This window comes from Chamaea fasciata, unplaced genomic scaffold (assembly GCF_029207755.1).
Source record: "Chamaea fasciata isolate MVZ Bird 193981 ecotype frontalis unplaced genomic scaffold, bChaFas1.0.hap1 SCAF_1, whole genome shotgun sequence".
NCBI classification, from domain to species: Eukaryota; Metazoa; Chordata; class Aves; order Passeriformes; family Sylviidae; genus Chamaea; species Chamaea fasciata.
In genome coordinates this window covers 150,141,932-150,168,763 of record NW_027094086.1, presented here as the reverse complement: position 1 = coordinate 150,168,763, position 26,832 = coordinate 150,141,932, and the positions used below count along the sequence as shown (strand labels likewise).

General features: G+C 41.8%; 1 protein-coding gene across 3 annotated transcripts in view; it reads right to left on the bottom strand.

Annotated features, from left to right (window-relative positions):
• ADCYAP1R1 (ADCYAP receptor type I) overlaps positions 1 to 26,832 on the bottom strand; it is a 138,009-nt gene that overhangs the window by 88,883 nt on the left and 22,294 nt on the right. For all 3 annotated transcript variants that reach the window (XM_066201736.1, XM_066201718.1, XM_066201727.1), the window contains exon 3: positions 17,425 to 17,586. In XM_066201736.1, coding sequence (XP_066057833.1) covers positions 17,425 to 17,508 — 84 coding nt within the window. In that variant the 5' untranslated portion in view covers positions 17,509 to 17,586. The remainder of the gene's footprint in view (positions 1 to 17,424; positions 17,587 to 26,832) is intronic.

Here is a 26,832-nt window from a genome sequence, read left to right as displayed (position 1 = left end):
TCCTTTCCTATTTTTTCCCAGAGGATTTTCAGGAAAAGCACAACTTTTTCACTCTTTAGGCAGTACTGGCAACACAGGAATGTCCCCTGTTTAAAGCAGAGTCTGCCAGAGCAACCCAAAAGCAATAGGATGTTAAAGATAACCTAGAACTTTACCTTTCTTTTCCTGGTCTGCAGACATTATGTTAAAAGCTTCAGTCTCTCCTGCTCTTTGCCTTCACCCAGACATCCCTGTCCCTGGTGGCTTTCTCTGAATGATGTCACCTGCCACACGTGTCTTACAGGGAGAACCATGGAAGCACAGGATAATTCAGGTTGGAAGGGACCTCCAGAAGAATCCAGCTCAACCTTGCACTGAAAGCAGGGCCAGCAGTGGAATTGGTTAAAGCTTCTCAGGGCTTTTCCCACCTGCGTTTTGGAAAACTCTGGGAATGAAGACTGCACAACCTCGGTGGAACTTATTCCAGTGCTCACTTATTCTCAGAGTAAACAGGATTTTCTCCAATATGAACCTGCCTTGTTCCAGGTTGCACCAACATTCTCCTGCCACACATCATGATGAGAACCCTGGCTCTTTCCTCCTGATGGTCTCCTCATAATTACACAAGATTGCTGCAAGGTTGCCCCTTAATTTTCTCTCCTCCTACCAGGCAAAAAAGCCAAATTTCCTCATCCTCTCCCCACAGGCAATCTCAGTGTCCTTCCCTTGAACTTGCTACGGTTGACTGAGATATTTTATGTATTGAGGAGCCTAAAACTGGATGTAATGTTCTAGAAGTAGTAGATTTAGATGAGATATTAGGGAGAAATTCTCTCCTGTGAGGGTGGGGAGGCCCTGGCACAGGGTGTCCAAAGAAGCTGTGGCTGCCCCTGAATCCCTGGAAGTGTCCAAGGCCAGGTTGGACAGGGCTTGGAGCAGCCTGGGATAGTGGGAGGTGTCCCTGCCTGGGACAGGGGGTGGAACAGGATGCTTTTTCTGCCCCTTCCAACTCAAACCATCCTGTGATTCTGTGATGCTCTAAGTGATCCATGAAGTGCTGAGTAGATAGGGATAAACATTTCCTTGCATCTACTGCCTCTGTTCTTAACCCAGCCCAGGGCACTTTTGGCCTTCTCTGCATTCCTCGGGACCCATGCAAAGTGTGCGGAGCCAAGGCTCCCAAAAATCCTTGAATGGTTTTTCACGCTGCAAAGGACTCCTGGGGCCATTCACTGAGGGGATATGTGCTTACATCAGGCCTCTCTCACTGCAGGGACATCGAGAAACAGAGGAGCTTTCAGGAGCTCTGCAGCTGTCGTGCCCCTGGATGCCACGTTCATTTGCAAAGCAAGCTCTTGCCGTTACTTGTTATTATTTGCCCATTTTTACTTCATTACATCTAAACAAAACCCTGAGGAGAAAAGGTCCCCGACAGGAAATTTGTTTTGTAGAGGCTCCCAGCAAGCTCAGTGGAGCCCCATCTGAGTCACACTTGGAACGGGGACGCGCTGATGAGCAGCCACGGGAGGCTGCAGAAACACTTTCTACTCACACAAATGCACGTCCCCTGCCCAGGGGAGGAAGCTTTAATTAATCTGCTAATTAAATTAAAGCTATTTGCCCTCAGCTAGCACACACGTTGTTCCTTTTCTCTCCTCCCTGCAGGCAGCTCCAGTGAATGCAGCTCTTACTCCAATATTCCCCGACGGGGCTCCGGGGATGGGGAGACCACTGGAGATGGGAGGCAAAGAGCTCATTACAGCAGTGGTGCTGTAATTGGCAGTGCTCAGGCTTATTTTTAGTTCCCCTTCTTCTCCTTTCAATGCTCAGAGACGTTGGGATGGGCATTGTGCTGAAGTGGAGGATGAAAAACAAATCACCTCACAGCTGAAAGAACCCCACCGGGATCCCAAAGGAGTCAATTCTTCATACAAAAGGCTGTGCTCAGAGTTGTTTTCTCAGCAAGCTTTTCTTCCTCCTTCTTGTTTCTGGAAAGTTTCATCACTATTTTGCTGTAAAAACTCGAGGAGGGGAGTAAAGTTCATATTTCTGAAGAAAAGAAAGGAGCAGACTGAATGGAGTGTCAGAGCACCAGCGTGGAGCTCAGCTAAAGGGATCAGAAAGGAAAAGATGGAGTAGCCACAGTTTCTCTGGGAAACCTGTGCCAGGGCCTCCACCCCCACACAGGGAAGAATTTCTTCCCAATATCCCACCTAAACCTGCCCTCTGTGAATTTGAAGCCATTTCCCCTTGTTCTATCACTACATGCCCTTGTCAAAAGTTTCTTCGCAGCTCTCGTAGAGGCCCCATGAGGTGGCATTCAAATAATCCAGTTTAGAGGCAGGAAAATTTTTACTTTGAGTTTTAGAAGGTGATGAAATCTCTTCCATGGGGAAAAAGAAATTAGGCCAACAAACCAAAACGACACCGAAAAAAAGCCAAACACACAAACAAAACCCTAAAAGCAAAAAACCCAAACCAAAAAAAAGAGAAGAAAGAAAAAATAAGGAAGAAAAAAAAAGTTGAGCTATATTAACACACTCCTGCAGGATGACAAAAGATATTAAAACAACTGAATTTTCCACGAAATAGAGAATTCCAAATTCTTCCCCTCTAAGGTTATTACCCCCCGTGGTCCCTCAGTCTGGGTTTATACCACGGAGAATGTCACTAATGCCACTTTTATTGGGTGATCTAGCAAAGCAGGGTTCCTGCTTTTAGGATTGTCTGCCTATTGATGGGGCACCTTCTCTCCAATGCTGAGCTGCTGAGGAGCATCAGGAAACACTTCTCTCACAGCCAGTCAATGCTTTGGACACGTGGTTTTGATCAATATTTATGGCTTAAGTTTCCAGGGTGAAAAAAAAAAAGGGAGAGAGGGAGACTTGCAGCATCAGTGTCTCCTGCTGGTAACAAATATGGGATCCCAAGGTGACTCGAGTGGCTGCAGATCCAGCACTGGTGAATCCCATCCCCATCCCGCTTGGAAATTCTGATTTGTGCCTCATTCTTGCACCTCCAGCACCCCAAACTGTAGAGGCCAGCAGAAGTAGTGGACACGTGGTCGAACACCAACATTTAAATATCGGGAAAGGGCTCTTGTGCAGAAATATTTCGTTGCAATTCTCAGGAAACAAAATCTCTGATGGAGCACAGTGGCATCCTGACAGTGAGCAATCAATCCCTGCCAGAGGAGTGATCAGTTCCACCAACACGATTCCCCCCAGCCACGCAGCAGAAGGGATTTGGTATGTCTGCAATTCATTGTTGTTTAACCACACGCAGCATTTCTGTCTTGGGCATCTGCAAGCTTAAAAATAACAATTTGATGTCATTTAATGATGCCCTGGACGCCACTGAGTGTGGGAAGACACATTACCTGTTTTATAGTATCTGTTTCATTAAATGTTTTAATTTCTCCATTAATGCATATTAACAAATAATGACTTTCAGTGGGAGATTTGGCCTTTGTCTTTAACCCTATAATCTATATTGTAGTCATATTTTATATATATTTTATTTTCAGAGCCTGAGAACATGCAGCTCTGAATTAGGATCATGCCATGGTCTGGATGCAGCACAAACGTGCCCCTCTCAAGGACATGCAGTGAACAGGTGATGAAAAACAACTTTGAACCTCAATTCCCCATCCCTGACGTTTCAAAGGAACAATAAAACAACAAAATTCTTTTAGAGATGCCATAAAAGAGAGGCCCAGACTCACAGTCTGTAGGGACTTGTGTATTAGCCACAATTAAACCAAAATAAGCAGTAATTAATTACTGACATTTTCACAGGAGCTTGAGAGGCAGGGAAACACAATCACACCCAGTTCCTCTCTTCAATCACAAGAGCTGAGCTCCAGAACGTCTCAGACAAAGTGTGACAATTAGAGGGCTTTCCTCTTTACAAATCGTGAAAAATTCAGACACATCCACCTCAGTCCATTTCCTGAGGAGCTGAGAGCAGCAGATACAGGAGGAGAGCAGAGATGGGATAGCAAATGACCAGAAAAAACAGAGGAAACCTCTGGGTTTCACATTGGTTTTCTCACAGCCTGGGCAGAATATCCAGAAATGTTTCCTACTAACAACTGGAACCTTCTATACTCTGGAAAATCTTCCCTGGCTGAAGCCAACCCTGAACATTTCTGATTTTTTTTTTTTCCAAATTGCTATGGGATGGGATCCCCAAAAGTTGAGGTTTTTGAAAGGAAACCTACTGTGCAAAAATTTGGACGAGCATGGAACAACATTTGAGAGCAGTCCTTGCTGCAGGTGTTACCCATCCAGCTCACTCTTTCTTTCCATTTTTTTCCTGGTTTTTTCCCTTTTCCTAACATTTCATGTGTTAATATAATTATTTACCATTTCTGTATCAAGAATACTCTGCCATTATAAACTGTCACTCAAAAGTTCTTATGAACCATGATGTAAAAATGCAACTTAATACTTAATCCTGCAAAAATTGCATTTCTTATCCATGTGCTGTGATTCCTTATCTGAATGCTTTACTTCACGTGGCATCAGCACAGGAGAAAAAAAGGTGTGCAAAAATTATTTTATCATGCACTGCTCCTTAGAAAACCCTACCAGTAACCACACAACATTTGCTGAGCTGAACATCTAGGAGGTTTCAAAAGGCTCAGAAATGTCTTGCAAAATAGTATCGGAGAATTACTAGAAACCAAACTAAACCAAACAAACCCCAGTGCCAGACTGCACACCCGCTCTCAAATCCCTGTTTTACTCTTTCAAAACTGTGGGGTAGGGTTTGATTTATGGAGGGACAACATCCAGGGACTGAGATCCTCTTGATGCCTTGGAAGGTTAACCTGAAACAGAGACTGGACAGAGCTGGAGAATAAAGTAGGTATTTATTGAAAGGCCTCCAGGATCCACCTTGGGCAGGACAGGAGCCTGACCAAGGCTGCACCCAGAGTCTACTCTGAATAGCCACACACAAATGGCTGACTGATCACAAGATCTTACATTTTTATCATTTTTGTCAAAGTTCAGAAATGTCTTACAAAACAGCACTGCAGAATTACTAGAAACCAAACTAAACCAAACAAACCCCAGTGCCAGATTGCACACCCGCCCTCAAATCCCTGTTTTACTCTTATATCCCTGCGGGGTAGGGCTTGATTTAAGGAGGGACAACGTGCAGGGAGTGAGATGTTCTCATGTCACCAACAGATCTCCCCCTTAAAGGGTGACTTCACTCCAAACAAACCAGCAGGGCTTGGCTGCCGTTCAGACCCTGACAGATCAGCCACAGGTCTCGCTGTCAGAGCCTTGCCATGACCCAGATTCTGCTCCAGCATCTCCTGCCTTTTGTGCCACACAGAAACCTCCTCAGAAAAATGTGACTAAACAAGGGATGGATTTCATTAACCTGGCAGCACAAGCCCCGTTGTTCTCAGCTCTAACAAGGTACAGCAGTTAATCTGCATTTAATAAAACGTCAATAAAAAGACATTTCTGAAGCGTTGGCAGGTACAGGGACATTGTGGATGCAGCACTGGTGGCACAGGGGTTCTTCCCCAGGGTAGCAGAAGCCTTAGCTGTGCTGTTTGCAGCTGACTGCAGTGTGCAGCCTGTGAGAATCAGAACCTTTTGCATATTTAAACAAGAGACAATTTTTCTTTTTCTAGAAAGGGAAAAAAAAAAAGAAAAAAAAAAAGAGGGCTTTAGAGCCAAAGTATAAATGGTTGCAGCTCTACATGACAGATAAGAAGTGCTGGCTGATATATTCAAGCATCTCTTCCTAAATTTAATGTGCTAAATGTGGAGAAGTGTCAATAACTTGGCACCCTGGAGAAAGAGGTGAGAGTTCTGCTGGGGTTTTTGTGCATTCCATACAAATGGGGTCCCTGACTGTTGACTAAGAGCCCAATCTTACGTATTTGAGTTCCAAAATGCTGGATTCTACCTGATCTGTGACACGGAATCACAGGATATCCTCAGCTGGAAGGGACTCACAAGGACTACTGAGTCCTGGCCCTGCACAGGACACCCCAAAAATCCCACCAGGTGAGAGAAATGTCCAAATGTTCCTTGAGCTCTGTTGGTGCCACGACCACTTCCCTGACAAACCTGTTCCAGTACCTGACCAGCCTCTCAGGGGAAGAAACTCCAGGGAGACCTTTGAGCCCTTTCCAGGGTCTAAAGGGGCTCCAGAAGAGCTGGAGAGGGATTTGGGACAAGGGATGGAGGGGCAGGACAAGGGGGAATGATTTTAAGCTGAAAGAGGGCAGGGTTAGGTGGGATATTGGGCAGAAATTCTTCACAGTGAGGCTGGGGAGGCCCTGGCACAGGGTGCCCAGAGAAGCTGTGGCTGCCTCTGGATCCTTAGAAGTGTCCAAGGCCAGGTTGGACAGGGCTTGGAGCAACCTGGGACAGTGGAAGGTGCCCCTGCATGAGGCAGGGGGTCGCACTGGATGATTTTTAAGGTCCTTCCCAACCCAAACCATTCCATACTTCTCTGATTTTCTGATAATTGTCCATCCTAGAGCCAGACATGTGCAATGGAACAAAGATACGCAGAGCATTTCTTCTCCACTTATTTCTGAATTTCAACATGACAAAAAAAAAAAAATAGAAAAAAATAGAATATAGTTCTGAAGCCCTTGAAATGGTAACATTAAATTGTGATAATGTTCTAATTTATTCGGATTGAAGTTAATAGAAAGAGGAAAGTTTCATTTTCCAGGGAGAATGACAGGATCAGAAATGGGAGCAGCTCTTCTGGCTGCTTTGATTTCCCTGCTCTCAGAAGAAAACATTAACACATGTAAATACTCTCTGTACAATCCATGCTGAAGAGAGAAATAGAGCAGGGATTCCTCTGCCAGGAGAGCAAATTGCTGTCATACTTCAGCTAAACAAAGATTTGAAAGCAAAACTGGTGAAACCCCTTTTATATTATCCCTCATGGATTATTCTGGGTGATTCCAGTATGTTAACTCATTTATTTGATCCTTGAGATTACTGTGTTCAGAATTTCTACATTGCACCTTTGATAACAGATAAATATTTCATGTTTTCTCATATGGAAAAAAAAAAATCACAAAGCTCTGAATAATACAAACAATGCCCCAAAATGCCATCAAGCAGTACTGAGAACAGAATTTTCTCTAGATTAATGTAATTCGTACACATCGCTATCAAACTCCCTTTTTTTTTCCTTGCAATACATTAAATAGGATTTAATTCTTCCTCAGCTTTAACAGCTATTTTACAATGGCTTCTGCCAGCTTCTGCAGCTGGTTGGTGTTTGGTTTTTTTTTCCCAGATCCATGAGCGCAGCTGGAGAATTGCCACTGCACATCCCTCAACATCCCAAAGCTTCCCTTTGCAGGCAGCACCGTGTCATGGGGAGCTGCCCCTAAAACACTGATTGTCGTTCCCAAGGCATCATTTTGGGTTTTGTTAACAGAGGTGTTGCAAAAATCCAGGGATACAAAAGGGAAAAGAAGTTTCATTTCTATCTTTGTATTCCCTAAATCAAATACCTGCAGAATCCATGTTATAACCAGAAGGTGAAAACCAATGGATAAGAAACTTTAATATTTTTTTGCCCTCGTGTACTGCTTTAATTAACAGGAAAAAAAAAAAAAGCCTTGAGTATTGATATAGAATCAGCAAACAGCTGGATAAATAGAATAAATAAACTGCTGTGGAGAAGGAAGAAGTGATCGATGCAAAATTGTTTGAAACAGCACCCAGGGTGTCTCCAGCTGCTGTAGCACGTGCTATCCATGGATACAGATTTCAGGGGGTGAGAATAATTTAGATATGAGGCCATGTACAAAAAAAATGTTTGGGAAAGGCAGAGAAGTAAGGATGTTTGATCATCACTTCAGTGCAATGAAAAATAACCTGAGGTCATCAGATCCAGCTGCTGAAATGTTTTAAAGGCTTGAGCTACAAAAGAGATGGAACACACAACCCAAAATTCCTTTTTTTTTTTTTTTTTTTTTTTTTTTTTTTTTTTTTAATTTCATTTCAGGATATCTGAAAATAGGAAGCTCAGAGGGTCTGAAAGCCAAAGGTCAGACAGCTTCTTACTCTTGGACAAATGGGCCTCACCACCCTAACAGGGAAGAATTCCTGCTCATATCCCATCTAAATCTCCCCTCTTTTAGTTTAAAGCCATCAACCCTTGTCCTAAGATGAGCTCCAGCTTGGATACCCTTCTGCCTAACAAATTTCTTGAGTTTCTTGTGAAATGTATCTTTTTGTGCGGAATTGAGAAAAAACCTCTGCCTCAACATTCACATGAGACTGTTGGAAAATTAATTTTTCTGAGAATGCGGTTCTTCTGTCAAATTCAGCTGAACTGACCCACGGCATTCAGGTTTTAAGGGGTACATGGATGACATGGAGGAGCAGAAAAATAAATATATTTTCATATATGGGATCATATTCGTTTGGTGTCCTCAGGGTATTAAAAGCCCTTCAGCCCTTTTCAATTCATTCCCACTGATGCTGCCTGCCTGTACAAAATTCTTGGCTCTCCCACAGCTGCTCTGCAAATGAAGTGTTCCTGGGAATGCCCACAGCTACAGCCACTTATGGATGAACAGTAAATTCATCATTTTTTGGGGGGAAAACCTTTTAAACTGAAAACACAAGTGAGAGTGGATAGTTATTTTAAATGAGATGCCGTTTGTTCACCTAGTGTTTCTGTATTAGTTCAGACACAATAAACAACATATGATGCCCAAAAGGTTTAGATTTTGCACGTCTGTATTGCTGGAAGAGGCACTAAAACGGACTTAGATTGAAGCTACATGAGAATTTAATTGCTGTTGCAGAGCAAATCTGTTATTTGTTTTATGGCTTTTAAATAATGGAGAAAATTATCATAACTGGCTAACAGAGACCTAATAACTAAAACCAGCTCAGCCAGAGGGCAGCAGGAAAAAAGAACATTTTAATATCTCTGAGGAGGTGAAAACAACTTGCTACCCTTGAGCTTTAGCATATCTCTAATCCTATCCAATCTACATTTTGCATTATCAGTTATCTTGCAAGCCTTTAGCAAACAAGAAAGCAAAAAGTAAAGGTCTAAAACAATTTTGTGCCAAATATCAAAAATGTTCAGATCTGCCTATCAGGGAAGAAAAAAACCCCAAATTAAAATCTCTGGACTGCCCCAAATGTGCAAATATCAGTAGCTGAAATTGTTGACAAACTGTTTTAGAAGTCTTCAAACCAAAGCAAAGCCTGGATTTAGCCTAAATAACCCAATAACACATTTTGGTCACAGATTCTGAGCTGGAGAGAGAGACTGTGGGGCCAAAATCATTTGGAAAGAGGACACAGCAGATCAGGCATTTTATTCTGTCTAAAGCTCTTAGAGAATTAATATTCTCTTAGAGAATTTTGCACTCCAAAAGGAGCCCACTGAGCAAGAACAGAGCACTGCAGAAATGTCTTATTGGGAAGGGCAGGAACAGTAAAATCCTTTATCACTCTGAAATCCTCAAGAGAAATCCAGATATAGAGAAGGCTGGAACAGTGAGGTCAGGCACTGAACACGTACCAAGGTTGGAAAACCATCAAACTCCCCAAGCACAAATTAAATCTGGCTGAAAGATGTTCCTTGAGACTATCTTCCCTCTACATGTTGATTGGATTTACAGTTTAAACCATATTGATAGGAAAAAAAAAAAAAAAAAGCAAAACAAAACAAAAAACCCCCACAAACAACTGGCATTTGTTCCTTTTTAAAAGAGCTGAGGGGTGTTTAAAAGTGCTCATTTCCACATTGTTTCTTGTTCGAAAAAAGTAAGTACTTAGAAATCTTAGATGATACAAAAAAAGAGGGGAAAGTGGTTTAAACTGAGATTGGGTTCTTTGAACTCCATTGGAAATAATAATTCTATGAAAGTACTACAGAATAGTTTTTAAATGTTGTTCTGCAGAGAACATATTTTTCTTGTTTTGTTTAAAATAGATTTTATTTGGGTTTGGGGTGTTTTTATGATGATTCTGAAGTGTTTAATGGATGCATTTGTCTTTTTCTTTTACTCCTGACAAAAAGATCCATTGGCATCTGCCCTCACCCATGCAAGAACATACATTTAATATTCAATTTTAAAAATGTGTTCCAGGAACCAGCAGTAGTAAACAGCATTTGTGATAACCTTACAAACCGCCCTACCAAGATGAGTCACAAGATACTGAAAATTCAAAAGACAATCAATAGGGTAAGGGTGATCTGTCATCTATTCCTGATGCACAGAACATTTATAAATGCCCAATAAAAATGAGATTTCTAAAAACTAAAGAGACCAAAGTCTAGCCTAAGACAATTTTTGTGGGCCCTGCAGTACAGAGAGCATGAGGGGGATTCATGAATGGGTTACACCAATATCTAGAGGTGTCTGTCACCAAGTACAGAAGAACACTTAGTATAGAAGAATCAAAATTATATATTAATAGAGATAAATATCTTAATCTGAAGGGTGCACAGAGAAGCTGTGGCTGCCCCTGGATCCCTGGAAGTGTCCAAAGGCCAGGTTGGACACTAGGCCTTGGAGAAACCTGGGCTAGTGGAAGGTGTCCCTGCCCATGGCAGGTGATGGAACTGAATGATCTTAAGGTCCTTTCCAAGCCCAATCACCCCAGAATTCTCTGATTCTAGTCCAGACATCCAACATTTCGGGGTCTAATTATTGCTCTAAATAAATTTCCTGACTTATTTAGGTGCAGAACTCAGCTCTAACACACACAGGACAGTACAGAGGCAGCTCTCATTCATTCATGGTGTCCTTTTAGGCAAAAAATGGCATTATATGGCATAAAATAAAAACGTCACAGAGATCATCAGATTTTGGGAGAAATGGGATCTACAGCTCCAAAAATCTGCCCTTCCAAGTGATTTCCACACGGGGAAAACAGACCTGAGAGAAACACAACTTTCTTGCCAGGAGCACAGGTTTCCCTGGAGAGAGGAATTCCCCCCTCGCCCAGGGAGGCAGAGCAGGGTTTGTGTGGTTGGGTTCTGTGCCCCTGGGGACTGGCGTGACGGCAGCCCGTGGCCTTTAGGGCTGGCAGAGCTTTCTCAGGGGCCTCACAGAGGTTAAACAGCTGCTTGGTCAAACAGCCATGTGGCCATTGCTTTGGAAAAGAAGCCCTGGGAGCCCCCTCAAGCCTGGAAAACTCTGCTTTCCCAACCCCACAGCTTTGCTTGGGTGATTTTTGGAAGTTTGGTCTGCAGAGTTTGTGGGGTTGGGACCCTGGGATGAGCACTGACCCCATCTGCTCCCCCAGGAAAGCTTCCAGCACCATTCCCTGATCCCGAGGCAGGGCCCAGCACCTGCCACAAGACACACCCTCACTCTGGGAAGCAGCAGGGTTTATTTCATTGATTGGGAAAAATCTCTTTATTGCCAACCCTGATGAGAGGGGCGGGAGGGAATACAAGAGACAAATCCTTAACAGAGGAATTGTGCTGTAAATGTGATTTTTTTTTTTCCCCATATTTTTTGTCCTCTCTTCCTGCTCTTTTGCTTCCCTTTCACCCTCCTCTCCATGCAGCTTTGGTTGTGAATCACAACTCTCTCCTGGAGCTCCCTGCACAGGAAATCCTCCTGGGCTGCTGACTCAGCAAACCCAAGGAATTGCAGGCAACACTCTTGCTAGAGACTTGACAAATATCCCTCCAGGAGCTAGAGAATAAACAGCTGAGCAACATGAAAAATCACTGATTCTGATTAGACTTTTTTCTCTTTTTTATACAGCCTCCTTTTTTAGGAACTCCTCCTAATGCCCAATTTGTTATTTGTCTGCTCATCCAACCCTCCTCATCAATACAACACCAGCAGGGGAAAAAAAAAATCACATTGATTAATGCTCTTAAATCAACGTTGCCATAATTTTATTTGCCTCTCACAGAAATTATTGCTACTTCCAGAGGGCTAAAAAGGGGAACATTTTAATGTAATATAGGGCACATATTTTTTGCTTTGTTACCTGATGCTTTGCACTTCTAAGACCGAGATATCTCGTCTGTCTAAAGGAAAGTTGTGGTGGATACCTGTGTTTGTTCAATGTGTTGTGAACCACATTTTGATAGAATATGCGCATTTTTAGACTTTTTTCTCTCCCTGTCATTCATCTTTTTGTGTGAATCAGCTTAACAAGCTTAAAAATCTTCATGACCAGGCTGGACAGGGCTCTGAAAATCTTGGTTTCGTGGGAGGTGTCCCTGCACATGATATCTGACATTACCTGACCTTTAAGGTCCCTTCCAACACAACCCATTCTATAATTCTATGAAAAACATTCTAACATTTTAACCAGGTGTCTTTCTTTAGTTCCAATAACCCTGACTGGCACCTGGGTGCCCAGGTGAGGTCACAAGTGCCAGGGCACCAGAGAGAGCTCCAATACAAGCTCCAGAGCTCCTACCACCTTCAGGTGTCTTAGGCAGGAGTGTAAACACACAGAGTCTTCTCAGAAAAAAACCAAACCCCAGGGACCTGGAGATGTATCAGGTGGAAATCTGACCCTGAGAGAACTCTCAGTCTGACACTCCCTTCAGTCCCTGTCCCACCTAACTGACAGGATAACTACCATCTGGGACACGAAATCCTAATTTTTGTGCTTCTGAAATGTCCTTGAAGTTGGTTGGTATCAAGGCCTCTGTGGTTCTGCCGCACTGATTTTCTCAGGTGACTTTTTGCGACACTAGAATTCTCAGCCTGCTCTTTGAAACTGCTTTTCCCAGTATTACACACCCAAAGACCTTGTTTTTCTATTTTAAACAAGGCTGTTAAGAGGTTGCTATTTTCTCCCGATTGCCCCCAGCACCAGCTCCTCCTATTAAAATGGAAAAGCTACAATAGCATTAATGCCCTGGTTAGTTGAGTCTTTATCTCCTATGGAGAACATTCCCAGCAGTTCCCTGGCTGTGTTTGTGTATAAAATATTTATGTTTTCATTACATAAATAACTGGGAAGTCGCATGCAACTGTGCACTGTATTCGAGAAACCTGCAGTCCCACAGAGAGCTTGACTTCTCTAACAGGGTTATGAGATGCTACAAATCACCAGGCAGGTAAACTCATTAAAAGCTCTCTCATTAAACCCTGGAATGGATAAAAATAGTTTACTTAAAGAGCAGGGACCAACCCAATCTTTTATGTCTGTGTCTGAGGAGCCTCACGTTTGGGCTGCACTTAAAAACGTTGCAGGCTGGGAGAGAAACTTGTAGAATGTTGTGTCTGTGCCTCATCTTTTAAAAATAACAGAGGCTGGAACGCAGATGATTCTATTTGAAGGTAGCCTGGCACTGGAAGTGACAGCCACAGATGAATGATAGAGGATACAGAGAGTTCTCTGCTCTGTTGCCTATACACACCCTGAGAAGACTGAGAAATATTCCCCCCTCCAGCAAACAGGGGCTGAGCAAACACTTCAGCTCCTCTCGTCACCTCTTCCTGAATTACTCAGCTATCACCAGATCCAGGTATCATTCTCTGCTCTGTGAGGTGCTGCCTGTACATCCAAATCTGCATTTGCCCATCTGACTCTCACTCAGAGATCACACTTCAATGTTGTTATACAAGAGGCATCACTTACACCCTCCCTTTTCCACATTTCTCCCTTTTTCAAAGGAGAACATTCTTCCCAGCTGATCAAACATTGCAGAGAATATTCCACCACTGGAAACGTTAAAGCTTAGCAATATTAAAAGTGTACCCACAAGAAATTCCAAGTATTAGGTGAAGAAACACATCTGATCGAATTATTCCAGACACTTAGAGCACCTGCATTGCAGTTACATTTAAAATTCAGTTCATACACCAAGCCAACTTTGTGAGTCATGAAACTCATTGTTTCTCAAGTACATTTGGAACCAGATGAAAGAACGATGGTTTAGGATCCTTTCTCCTCCATAATTTTACCATGACTTTTGTTAATATTTTCCAATTAAAAAGAAAAAAAACCCCATAACCCAGTGTTATCACAGATGAAGGGAATGAAAAGCCAATCAAAATGACAGTGAAAGTGAATTCAGAATAAGAAAAAAAGACATCATAGAATCCTGGAATGGTTTGGGTTGGAAGGGACCACAAAGACCATCCAGTTCCAACTCCCTGCCATGGACTCCTCTCACGATCCCAGGATGTTCAGGGTATCACCCAAAGCAAAGAATGGAAATGACTGGTAAGAGTTGAGCCAGCTGAAAGAAATGGGTTAAAACCAGCTGAAATAGCTACACAGGCATTTAAATCTAGGGAAGTGGAACAAATGTAAAGCTCAAGAATTCCTCTAAAGGCCTTGCAGGCCTCATGGTGCCTTCAGTCCTGAGTGGTCCATAGGTTGGGTTAATGCAAAACAGCCTGGTAAACACATGAAAAGCTGAACCATCCTTGGTTCTGACAGTTAGAACTGGTTTACAACGCTCATTTCTAATTATTTCTTAGCGTATTATATTCTAATTGCCTGGTCGGAGCCTATACTTGAAAGGCACCTGGGATTTCCCATTCATACTTGGTTCTCTTTTTGTCTTTTCTTGATTTGTTTACAGATGTGGACATCAGTTTGGGGGCTTTTGTGGGTAAAGTGGGTCTGACCAGATGTGCTTAGAGGAAAGCAGTGTATAAACAGGATTTTTCCAGGAACTGTGGGGAGTCTAAGATGACTTTCAATTGCTCTATGTTTTTTAAAAGTCACATCCACTCCCTTGGTAAAAAATTGGAAAATCTGCATGACAGGAAAATGCCAATTTGAGGTCACCAGCACAGTACATTAGAGATGGTTGGCAGGGGAAGGGTGTGCCCCAGTGGAGAGGAACGTGTTACCACAAGAACTGCAAAAGCATCACTGCAAGGGAAGAAACATAAATAACATTATATCATTCCAGAAATTTGGCCTGGGAAAAGAAATGCAGGGATTTAATGTGAAATGAATACTTATACACAACTTATTGTATAATCTCTGTGGTGAGCTCTGTGTGTGCAAACACACGAATTCATGTGTGTTAAATGTTTTACTTCAGTGTCTGGATTCCTGCAAAAGACTGCAGTAAAACCTTATAACCATAAATAACATCACAAACTTTGCAGAAGCAGCAAATAAAAGCAGCTTCTTTTTTTCTTATTAGCTCTGGTTTGCTATTTGATATTTCATTAAGAACTGTTCTTTCCACAAGCTGGAGCTGATCACTAATTATCCAGCTCAGCAGCCACAGTTATGTCCTGAAACGTGAGCAATTGGGAATTTGCTGTCCTTCTCCATCTGCCAGGAAGGTCACCCCTCTGAGAGCTCCAGAGATTTGTTCATTTATTTCCCTTAATTAAAAACTGTTCACCTCTAAATAACAAGGCACCTTTGGAGGGTCTCGAGCTGCGCACCAAAAATCTTGAAATATTGAAGGTTGTTGGTCATTTAACAGAAATGCCTTTTGTCTTTCGAGTCATTTAATTATTTTGGTTGCAGTCTGAAAAAATACACTTTAATGGCCAGGAATTCAGCTCTCCAGTTTCTCCTAGGGCAGGATCCATGTCATCAACACTCCTATGTCCAAAAAAACCAGCATCTGAATTTGAGCTAAACTCCTTGTATAGTCAGGAATCTCACACGAACATCAGTACCTAACTCAGGTTAAATCTGGGGGGTTTCCCCTCTCCCCATTAGCTTAGAGGAAGTTTATGGTAGTAATTTTAGAGATTATTATACTATTATAAAAATATATTATTATATAAAGCATTATAAAAATTAAACATACTCAGTTTTTAATATGTAATAATTTCTACCTGACCAGGAAATCTAAGGAAGAGTCACAGGAGTCATGCTCCAGATAAAAAATTCCAGGACCACACATTTGTCTGTAAAGGACGGTATTATTTGGATGAACACAACTACGGTACCAGTTCCAACCCAATTCCAATAGAATTATGCCACATGTCAGATGAGCGGTGAAATGGACTCTACATAAAAGCCAAAAGGAAAGAAAATGTGGTTTCGTGTGCCACAGCAAAAACAAGTTCTGTGTGCTGCCTGCTACGAGACTGGCCACATAACTGATACGCAAGAGCAAAAAAACTCTGCAATAACTGTCAAAAGATGCTCTGGTCACACCACCGTCCCGTTAAAAAGCTGCTATTTAAAAATAGAACTAATTAAATGCCATGAATTCTTTCAAATACTGGCTCTTAAAGTGCACCAATGTGAGAATATCTGTGTGTTAAGCAAGTGTAAAGCATTTGCATGGAAGTTGTAGAGGGCTCTTAATGGGAATGAGCTGGAGGATTTAAACCCTGGTGCTATTTGTCACTGAATCCCTGTGAGCAATGCTCCTGGAGAAGAGCTGAAAAGCACATTTGTGATCAGTGGTTCTGCACAGAATTGTTTTGAAATGCAACAAGAGGTTATTGCAGTGACGCTGTTTTCCACCACAACGACATGGACTCCCAACTTCAGAAGGCTGAAAACGACTCCTTTATTTTCGGGATGCGCCTCCCTTATATACTATTTTACACAGACCAATTTGGTTGCTGAACAAAAGACAAATCTCTTTAATCACATTGGTCAGACCAGAGGGACATCAAGAAGAAGTCCCTCCTAGGGAAAGGAATGAAAACATAGGTACAGTTTACAGAAACACGTCTCTTGTTTACAGAAAATTCCCTGGGAAAAAAATTTCAGAAAACCAAAACATCTCAGGCACGAAATCAGGGCTACAATTGCAGGGCTCATGTATGACTCCTCACAGCTACAAAGGGACAAGAAAAAAATTTTTGTTCAGTGGTTTTGTGGCTGTTTTGTGAGGAGAGATGCAGTCACTGTGTGTAGGGACAATGGAGAGGGAGAGTTACAATCCCCAGACATGTTAACACGGAGTTATTAATGGAAGAACACCTTGTTTAGTAAGTAAAGGCTTGTGGGGAAAATTAATACCTGTCATCTTCATAGAGAGTCGAATATCTTTGGAAATATGATGGATGACTCTAAGTGCCTTTAGTATCTTTAGAGACCCATTTGTATTTTTTCTTAAAATTACTCCTCTGAAAATGGAGGCTTCCAAAAGCACTGCCTGGGATAGCTGGAGGTTTAGGTTTCACAGGGGGGGATGAAGGGAATTACCAATTTTATCCCTCTGTCTGGAAAAAAAGATATTCTTAAACCAATGGATTTGAAACAGAAGACCCACTATTTTTTTTTCTAATTATTACTTTATTTTATTTTGAATCTTGGTTAAAAACAACCTCAAGGGATGGACTTGCCCTTCTCAGGATGAGCAGTGATCACAGTCCTAATTCATTAACAAAGGAGGCTGGAAAAGCCTTAACCCAAACTTTAGGACCACCCAGAAAAATCCAGAATAATTGTCAGCAGCAGATCCTTCCCTCTTGGCAAGTTCTGGCCTTCAGAACATGTATTTATGTCAGAGCAATGCAAAAAAAAAATCATTTTTCCTTACCACAGGAAGCAACACAAGGCTGAAGAGGCAGACCTTCCAGTTGATGGCCATCTTCTCTCCTAATTTTGGACAGGGTTTGCTCATTAACGTTGTGATTAGGGCTGAAGCACAGATCTCTCTGCAAATATTTTGGTTTAGGTCTTCACGTCAAGGCTCAGATCTCTGCAGCAAAAGAGGAAAATTATTATAAATATGAAAACCACTGAGAGAATGAAAAAAAAAATGGACAGAAAACAGAGTAACCCAACACTTGAATGGCGAGTTGCACTTTTTAGACATCAACCAGGCTTTTGCAGATTTAATGGTGGTCTTGGATATCTAATTTAAAGGCAAAGGACTTTGTACGATCAGTAACTTGTGTCAAATAAATTCTGGATCTGTAGCTGCAAACACCTGAATTGCACCCAGGGGAGAATGAAAGGTGGATTATTTTGGACAAGAAAAAAAGACCTGTCTGCTTCATCTCTGGAGCTGTGGTTCGCCCTTCAGGATTTTCAGTAGCACAAAAAGCACTAAAGCAAAAAGGACTTAGAAGCAAAACTGTCCAGGGGCTTTTTAGGGGTCTGGTTCCCAAGAGAGTTTGTCTAGATAACAAAATCCATTACCAGACTTGTTAATAACTGGTTAATAAGCTTGTTAATAACCTTTCTGAGAACTTGGCAGTAGAGGGCAAATGAATGATTTGTAGTCTCAGGCCAAAGATTCATCCAGGATATAATCAGGAGTGATTTGTATGAACAACAATGTCATCCATATCTGTGACTCCCATTGCTTGGCCTCTGGCCAGAAAGAATTGAGGACTGGGGGGAAGGTGTTTTAAGATTTGGATTTATTTCTCATTACCCTACTTTGATTTGTAAAGGAATTATTTGTAAAAGAACTTCTAGAATCAAAGGACACTCAAGTTTTATACTGACTGCAACACACTGCCAGGACATCAGCATTTAGAAAGCAGAGAGTCTTTCAATTAAAAAATAAAACAGGAAAATTAATCTCGCTCTACATTTTGGGAGCACAATGATTCATGAAATTCACCCTAAACTGATCTGTTTTCTTCTATCCTCACTTGATCAGTCGCTCACACTCTGTTCTGGCACTGAATTTAATTACTTAACTGTATTTCTGATGATTTATCAAATAATGAGCAATTGATAAGATCTTAGCTGAGGAGAACAGCAAACATCCCTGGTGACATTCAGCCGTGAGGACTTGGAATTCCATTAACAGAGGCAAGACAAAGCCAGACAGACGCATTAGCAGCCATTGGATTTGAAATGACTTCCTGATCATTTGCACTCCTGTGGGCAGCTCAGTCCAGAAAAGCCAGAGAGGGGAGTGGAGGTTGTGTCCTGTCCTTTCATTCTGTCACTGTAATGCATCAGGAAATGATTAAAATGCAGTGGAAGGGTGGGACATGCCTGACTAAAAGGTGGACAGGACATATACCAACGCCCCGAGGGAAAAGTGGTGACCTTTAGAACACTCTTTTCACCTTAACCTGGAAATCCCTAGGTTTGAAAAGTGGAGGGTGGCTGTTTTCTGTCTTGTCTGAGTTTCACAGGAGCTCCTGAAGAAACAACAGCTGCAAACCATTTCGTGGCTTTTCTTTCACATATTGCAGGGAAAATAAAAAGAATCTACTTCATTTTTTGCCTTCAGGGTAGTCATGGAAACCTGTACCAAATACTGGGCTGAGGCCTTCGTGTCATCCATGGAGACTGGAGTGTTTATTAGGGAATAACAGCTACCAGAACTTCTGCCCTGGATCTGCAGCAGAACCTTTTATATTGTTAAGCTGTTCCTGGCATGTATGTTATACATACAGAGTCCACCAATTACTAATTAAAGGCTACTTATCTTTATTGTCAATTAAAGGGTAGTTATCTCTATCACCAATTTAAGCCCAGCTACCTCCCAAATCAGTACTATCAGCTATTTAAAAATAAACTTTAAAAAAATATTATCTTATAAATACTATAAACTTTTTAAAAATATTATCAATGCTGATAAAGCATTTCCATTCAGTGTTGAGAAAAAGAAATATCAGTATTGGATTTGGAAAGGAAGCTTGAATGATTACATTTTGTTCTGATGTCACTGGTTGATAAATCCTGTAATTTCATTACTGATGCTCCATGTTGTTGTTTTATCTGCATCTGCCACTGTAATTAAAATTAGTGAAGTCAGGAGAGCCAATAACGGAGGGGTTGCACCTTTCAGTTATGGATAAATAGTTCCTCAAAATATTCCTCAGTTATCTCTGGTGAAACAGAAGGGCTGGTGAAGTGTCTGAGAATCTGGAAATCAGATGATTGTTGCTAAAATAGAATGGGTTTCAGGGGTTTATTTCAAGCACGGCTGATAGACAGGAACAAGAAAAAAGAAAAAGAACATTGTTTTGGTCACCTAGTGATTTAAAAAAAAAAAATCCATCCCCTCTGAAGGTGAATTGGTTTGTCCACTGGAAATACTTTCAGTGCCACAGCAGATTCTTTGTGAAAGTGTCTGAGTTGCTTCAAGGGCAGGTTGGAAAAGCTCTGGCAAAACTTGTTCTGCTCCAAGTGAGCACCTCTTCCTCCATCTGAAAAAGGTCCCTGGAGGCTGGTGAGGAAGCTCCTCCATGAGAATCCCACAAGTGTCAAGTGCACAATCTGAAGTCACCAATGAACAAAACCACACAGTGAAACCTTTCTAGGTGCAGTGGGGCTTCTCCCAGGGAGGCACAAAAAGGGTAATAAATCACTGATCAAAAGGATAAAAAGTCCCTGTATCAAATAAGGGCAAAATACCCACTGAATGAATGAAATTGAGGAAATTTTTTGATGAATGAAAGAGGAGTTTTAGTGGCTTTCTGCGGTAGTTACAAGCTCTTACTGACATCTCACCCAAAAGAAACCACCTGACCTTCTGGGCTCTTTGCTGTGGTCCTCTGAGATGTGTGCCAGTGGTTGGAAAGGAAACCAAAACATTTCAAAGCTACCCCACAATGGTTTAGACCAGTGATGGTGGAATGGGAATCCATTACTTAATCCATCTCACTGCAGTGTCCAGCCTCCCACCAAACCCTGACCAAGATACTGCCCAGATGTGGAAATCTGAAAGTTCCTGACAACGTGCAGGAGGAATTGAGGTTTTGCAGACTGAAAACATTTCAGTTAAGTCAACCACCCCCTGCACAGTTACTCCAATACTACTTTAGAGACAGGAAGAACGTTTCCCTATGGAGAATAAACATGGATAGAGAATTACTGGGTGCAAAATATATGAACAGGTAATTATCAAAAAATCCCTAAAAGGCTTTGGGTTGGAAGGAACCTGAAAGATCATCATTCCAGCCTCCTGCCATGGACAGGGACACCTTTCACTAGAGCTGATTTCGGGCTTTGGACACCTCCAAAGATTGTCAGTCTACAACCTCTCTGGAAAACCTGTTCCAGTGCCTCACCAACATTACAGTAAAGAATTTCTTCCTAATATCTAATCTCAATCTACCCTCCTTCAATATAAGGCCATTCCCCCTTGGACTTTCACAACATGAAAAGTCCCTTTCCATCCTTCTTTTAACCCCCCTCTAGGCACTGGAAGGTGCCCTAAGGTCTCCTTTGAGCCTTCTCCAGGATGCACAGTCCCAATTCTCAGCCTGAATCCATAGGAGAGCTCTTCCAACCCCCTGACCAGCTTAGTGGCTCTCCTGAGGGCAGGAACTCCTTTCATTATGCACTTGATATTTTTCTATCTTTAGGCTCTCAATAAAAGGTGCAAAACTCACTGCATTTTATGATTTCCCTCCTATAAGTTCCTAGATTTGGTATTCCAGCTATCTCATTTATTTAAAAGGCACAGTGCCCCTTCCTCATGTTCCTGCTCACAAGCCATGAGCAGAGTTGGGAAATCAACCCCTCAGTGACCTAGGACACGTCTCCTAATTTTAGAAACCGTCTCTCTTTAGGTAGAGACATCCTCACACATGAGCTCATTGTCAAGTCTCTTTTTATATCAACAGAGAGAAGCAGACATGTGAAGAAAGTGTTTTGTCTGACCTATTTTAACCATCTCCTCTAAACTTCCAGCTCCTCTCCCAGAGCGTAAAGGAATTCTGAACAGCCAGCTTGTTTGTTGACATCTACACTGTGGATATCTAAATCTGGGCAGAATAACTCCACCTCCAGTCTGAAATATATGGAACTGCAATATGAAACCCAAAACAGCAAAGTCTCACCTACCACAAAAAATTGAAAAGGAATTTGATTGTTTTGGGTGTCAATAAATTGATGCTGATATATTTGAGGCAACAGAAAAGCTAAAGAAGATTTAATAACCAGACAGCATGAATTCTAAAGCTTTCCACGGAAAATACTCCACAAAGAGTATCCCTATTAAGGCAAAGGAAAAGAACATCATGATCTTTCCACTATCTTTTATAGAGTCGTTATTCTTTCTTGAAGTTTAAGTATTTTCAGTTGGTTTTGTTTACCTACGTTCTAAATTTTCTGAAATTAAAGCTTCTTCATGGGTCACAGCAGCTGAGGGTCTGACTCTATACTTTCTTTTATAAACCAAGAAGATTTTTATTCTGTCTTTATGTACTTAACTGGGAAAGTTTCTCAAGTCCTTGTTCCCACTCACCAAGTCTGCTGTCAATGACAAAACAGGATTCAAAGGGTCATTACATCAGGAGGTCTAAGAGGTGGATTTTCAGAAAGGATTTACTGCTACAAAGGATAAAACTCTTTTTCAGCTGCATATGAATGTCTTGAGGGCCTCAGGCAAAAGTCCCACACTTTTGCCTGGAAGAGCTGTCCACAAACAGCATGGAATTTTTTCACAGAATGGTCCACAAGGATGGATGCAGGCTGCCCATTGCTCTAACATGTGAGCTGATGTGGGAATTACAGGCTGAAAAATATCCATTCATGACAGATACATTCAGGCAGACTCTGCTGGTATTCAGCTATTTCACTATGCAGGAAAATTGCTTCTTAAGAAAACAAAATTTAAAAGGGAGCTGATACAGCACTGAAACAATTTTGCATGGATATATTTGAAAGAAATAGATTTAGCTGCTGCCTGGCTTAGGCATTTCAGTGTTAATGAATATCCAAGTCTGTTAGCAATACTCAGTAATAATCCTTTTACTTTTTGGAAGAATTGGCTTTTGATAATTTTTTTTCCTTGCATAAGACTCAGGAAACACCTGTGAATTTTACTAGAACTCCCTTTCTAAAAGTGAAGATAAAGGTGTGATTACAAAAGTAGGAAATTGTAAACTGCAGATGCTGAGGCTCCCATACGCAAATGAGAGCTAAGGCGTCCAAATATTTCTATATGAGGTAGGATTATTGTTTTAATTTACTTCCATGAGGACTTGTGTAGGAAATAAATCAAAGCAACGAGGTTTTGCACGAAAAATGACTGCTAAGGAGGATTCATAGGATTGGGGGTAGGAAGGACCTCTGGAGATTGTCTAGTCCAACTCCCCCGCTCAAAGCAGGGTCAGCTACAGCAGGTTATTCAAAACCCATTTTCAATCAGTGCCTGAATATCTCAAATGTTGAGACTGAACAATTTATCTGATCAACCTCTTTTAGTATTTGGCCATTCCAACAATAACCAAGTGTTATCTTACAGTTGAATTTCCTGTATGTCTGTTTGTGCTTGTTGCCTCTTGTCGGCACAGAGAAGAGCCTGGGTCCATCTCCTTTGCACCCTCTCATCAGGTATTTCTACACATTGATAAGATCCCCTCAAAACTTCTCTTTTCCAGGCTAAACAGCCATAGTTCTCTGAATCTCTTCTTATAATTCCTTAATAATCTCTGTGGCTCCTGACAGAAACCACTGTGTTCACACTCTCAGCAGCCCAGCACTGGAGCAGGCACTCCAGGGCTGAGAGAGAGGAATTATCACCTCCCTTGACGTGCTGCCAAGGCTTTTCCTCATGCAGCTGATGCTGCTTTTGGATTTCATCGCTGCAAGGGCACTTTGCTGGCTCAGGATCCACTTTGTGTCCACCCGGAGCTTTAGGTCCTTCTCTGTAGAGCTGCTTCCCAGCAGCTGATTCCCAGCCTGCCTTTGTGCATGGAATTACTCCTCTCCTTTCTTTCTGCATGTCTCTTTCTTCTTCATCTTTCTGCATGTTTCTCAAAACGCTCTGGTTCCCTCTGAGCAACAGCACAATCAACCTCTTGGTCAACTCGTCCTAAATTTGTGTAACCTTCAACCTTCTTGCAAGTGCACTCTGTCCCACCATCCTGATCATTAGTGAAAACATTAACCAGCATTGCCACATCAAAAAGATCTTTATTGTTCAGCCCAAAAAAAGATTTTTTTATTGTTCAGCCCAACTCTACAGTCAGTGGAGATCTAGGTAACCTCAGGGAGCAATTTCTGTATCCAAAACTTGATGCTTTAAGGCCAGGTTGGATGGAAATTGGAATGACCTGATCAGACTGAAGGTGGCCCTGCCATGACACGGGCTTGGACTGGGTGACTTTTAAAAGGTCCCTTCCACCATTCCATGGTTCTGTGACAGTATGCCTAATTCTGGACAAAGTGAATTACTGCTTTGCAAGAACCAGTTTTCTTGTCCTTTGTTTGTTCAGGCCTGATGAGGGCAAACACAGAAAATTCCATTCCCGGAGTTTAAGACACCAATGCATTAATGGTAAGCAAAACAGAGCCCTGACTTCCCTCCTTCCTGCAGCCTTTTCTTACTTTCAGCACTATCTCGGTTCCTTTTATTAACACAGCCTAATAACTTCCATGTATGTTTGACTTCAGCTGTCCCCCATTACAATTTTGGTGGAGTGTTGGTTTTTTGGGTATTTTTTATGATTTTCCTTTGAGTGGCTTCACTTAAATTGAAATTCCCGGAAGATACGAGCAGTGTAATTTGTCCTTACAAAGTACTTTCTTTATCACTGCTGTATAAACTGACAGCTCCTGCATTTTGTAATCCTCTGGCTTTACAGAATTTTCCTAACATATTAAAAAAAACCCCATCTTAAGCTCTTCTAAAACAGATTTTAGTAAGTGCCGCTCAGCCAAGATATTGAAATTTACACCATATGAAGATCTGATTAATTTCGTGATTATCTGCAAATTATCAAAAACTCTTTGGAAGTCCTAATCCTCTATATCCCATCCCTTCATAGATGTGGGCATAAAGCCCAGCCTTTCCTGAGCTTTAATAGTTTATGCTTTTCTGGGACATATGCATAAAACTACACAAGACTTGATTTTTTTTAAAGCAAACTCCATTTAAAATGCCTGAATTTTACAAATAAAAGAAATTCTCACAATACGGCAATTCTTCTCCTTCATATTATGCTGCTTCACCAGTACAGATATAATGAAACATTGAAGGTTAATGACATCTCAGTTCTGGATATCTGAGTATTTTGACATTGTAATAACTTTGAATATCTGTTTGATGGAGCTGCTGCTTCAGGCTCTCTGAAAATTCAAGTGGACACAAGTGGATCATGCACCCAGAGGTCGAGATTTTACAGCTTATCTTTGCAGTGATATTCTTATGATAGCAGAGGCTGTGGAACACAATTCATCCCTCCCTGGGCACAGAATTGCTTTTCTTGGCAGGTCTCCCACATAACATTGTCAATAAAATTCTTGCCTTGATTGGCATTATTATCCCCATTGCATTATCCATCAGATTTATTGCGCCCTTATGTTATTGATGTCCCCAGAGGCCTGGTGAAATGACCAAACTTCTTAACTAAAGGCCATAGACACTCCAATGCAGGGAAATAATTGCAAACTACCACCCATTCAGGAAGCATTCGGCAAAGCAAACAACAACAACAACAACAAAAAGTGAGAAGATTCCCTTTTCACAGCAGATCAATTATCCTTTTTAAGCATCTGTGGCAAATGTGATACTTCATTGCTAATATGAAATTAATACTGGGATCATAAAGATAATGATGTGCTGCTCCATTCCAGCAGGGCTTTAAGTGGTGCTTGGCAGGAGCCTTCAGAATTATTACTCCACAACCAGGAAAACATGTTCCTACCTGGCACATCAACGTTTTTGCAAGAGCTCCTTAATCAATTTGCTTTTCTTGACTGGTGGTCTGCGTTTCCTTCCCTGGTTGGAGGTGTAAATATTGTTTTTCATGATCACATAGGAGGTTGTAAGAGCTCTAACCTGTCCATCAGCCTGTCCATCAGGCTCTGCTTTGAACCTGTTCAGCCCATGTGGAGCAGACATCTCTCACAGGCAGAGGAAAGAGGAAGAGTAGAGCAGAAAACGCAGTTCTGGCCTTTTATTCCCTTTGTCTCTGAGGATCTTCCCAAGTGCAACAGCTTCAAAACAATTCCTTAACTCAAAATATTCTATTTATCAGAGTGTGGTGCCACCCTCAATTAGCCCTGTTGATGTGCTGAGCTGATTATCTTAAGATCCAACTGCCATTATAAAGCCACCATTGCTCCCCAGACCTGAGCCAGGCTCCATGCAAGGTGCTCTCAGCTGTGAGGAAATGCCAAGGGTCTCTTTAACAAAACATTCCACTATTTATTTATCACAGGCAGACTCTTTAGGAATGTTCCTGTGGCTGGTGATGGATCCAAGGGCAAGATCCCAGCAACAGCACAACAAACTCTCATCACCCCTGGGAAACAAGACCACCCTTCCTGTCTGAGGGCAGGACAGAAGTAATAAAATAGGCAATAATTGGGAGTAATCGGTTGGTTTGGAGGGTGGTGAATACAATGAGCAACTGATTGTATTTCCTGGTGCCAAAGGAATAAATACAAGATGGTGTGAAGAAAACAGTCTGATATGACCTTGGTGTTGAGAAAAGGGCGCTTGGGAATGTGGAAAAATTGCCAAGTTGTTCAGAGAGGATGATCAAACAATCTTTCTGTGCCTCATGTGTACAATTCCTTGTCGTTTTCCAGTGCAAAGTCAGAGGCATTCTGAATAAAGCAGCTTGTACTTCACTGAGCACTCTGAGCTGACAGTCTGTGGTGATGGCCCAGATGGAAGCTCCACGCTCCTCCTCTGCACTTCTAATCGACATCAAAAGCTTTCATGGGCCAAGCTCCAGCCCATCTTGATAAAGGGACAGACTGATATAATGTGTTTCCCAACTTCTCGCTGGGTAGAGGAAAAGATACTACTCTGTGAAAAGATACTACACTACTACTGTGATTCCTCAAGGGAATATTGTCAAGGAAATGTATCCCAGAACAGGCCTGGGGCTACAATCCTGTCTCTTCCATTCTTAGGGAGGTTGAAATCCCTTTTTTCCTTTGTTTTAACAGTTTCACTCTTCTCTGCTACACTAAAAGATGAGGTTAAGACACTGCATGAGCACTTAGAAACTGTAATTTTTTTTCCCTCCACATTCCCTTTTGTCCTCCTTTCCTATTGCACTTCTGACAG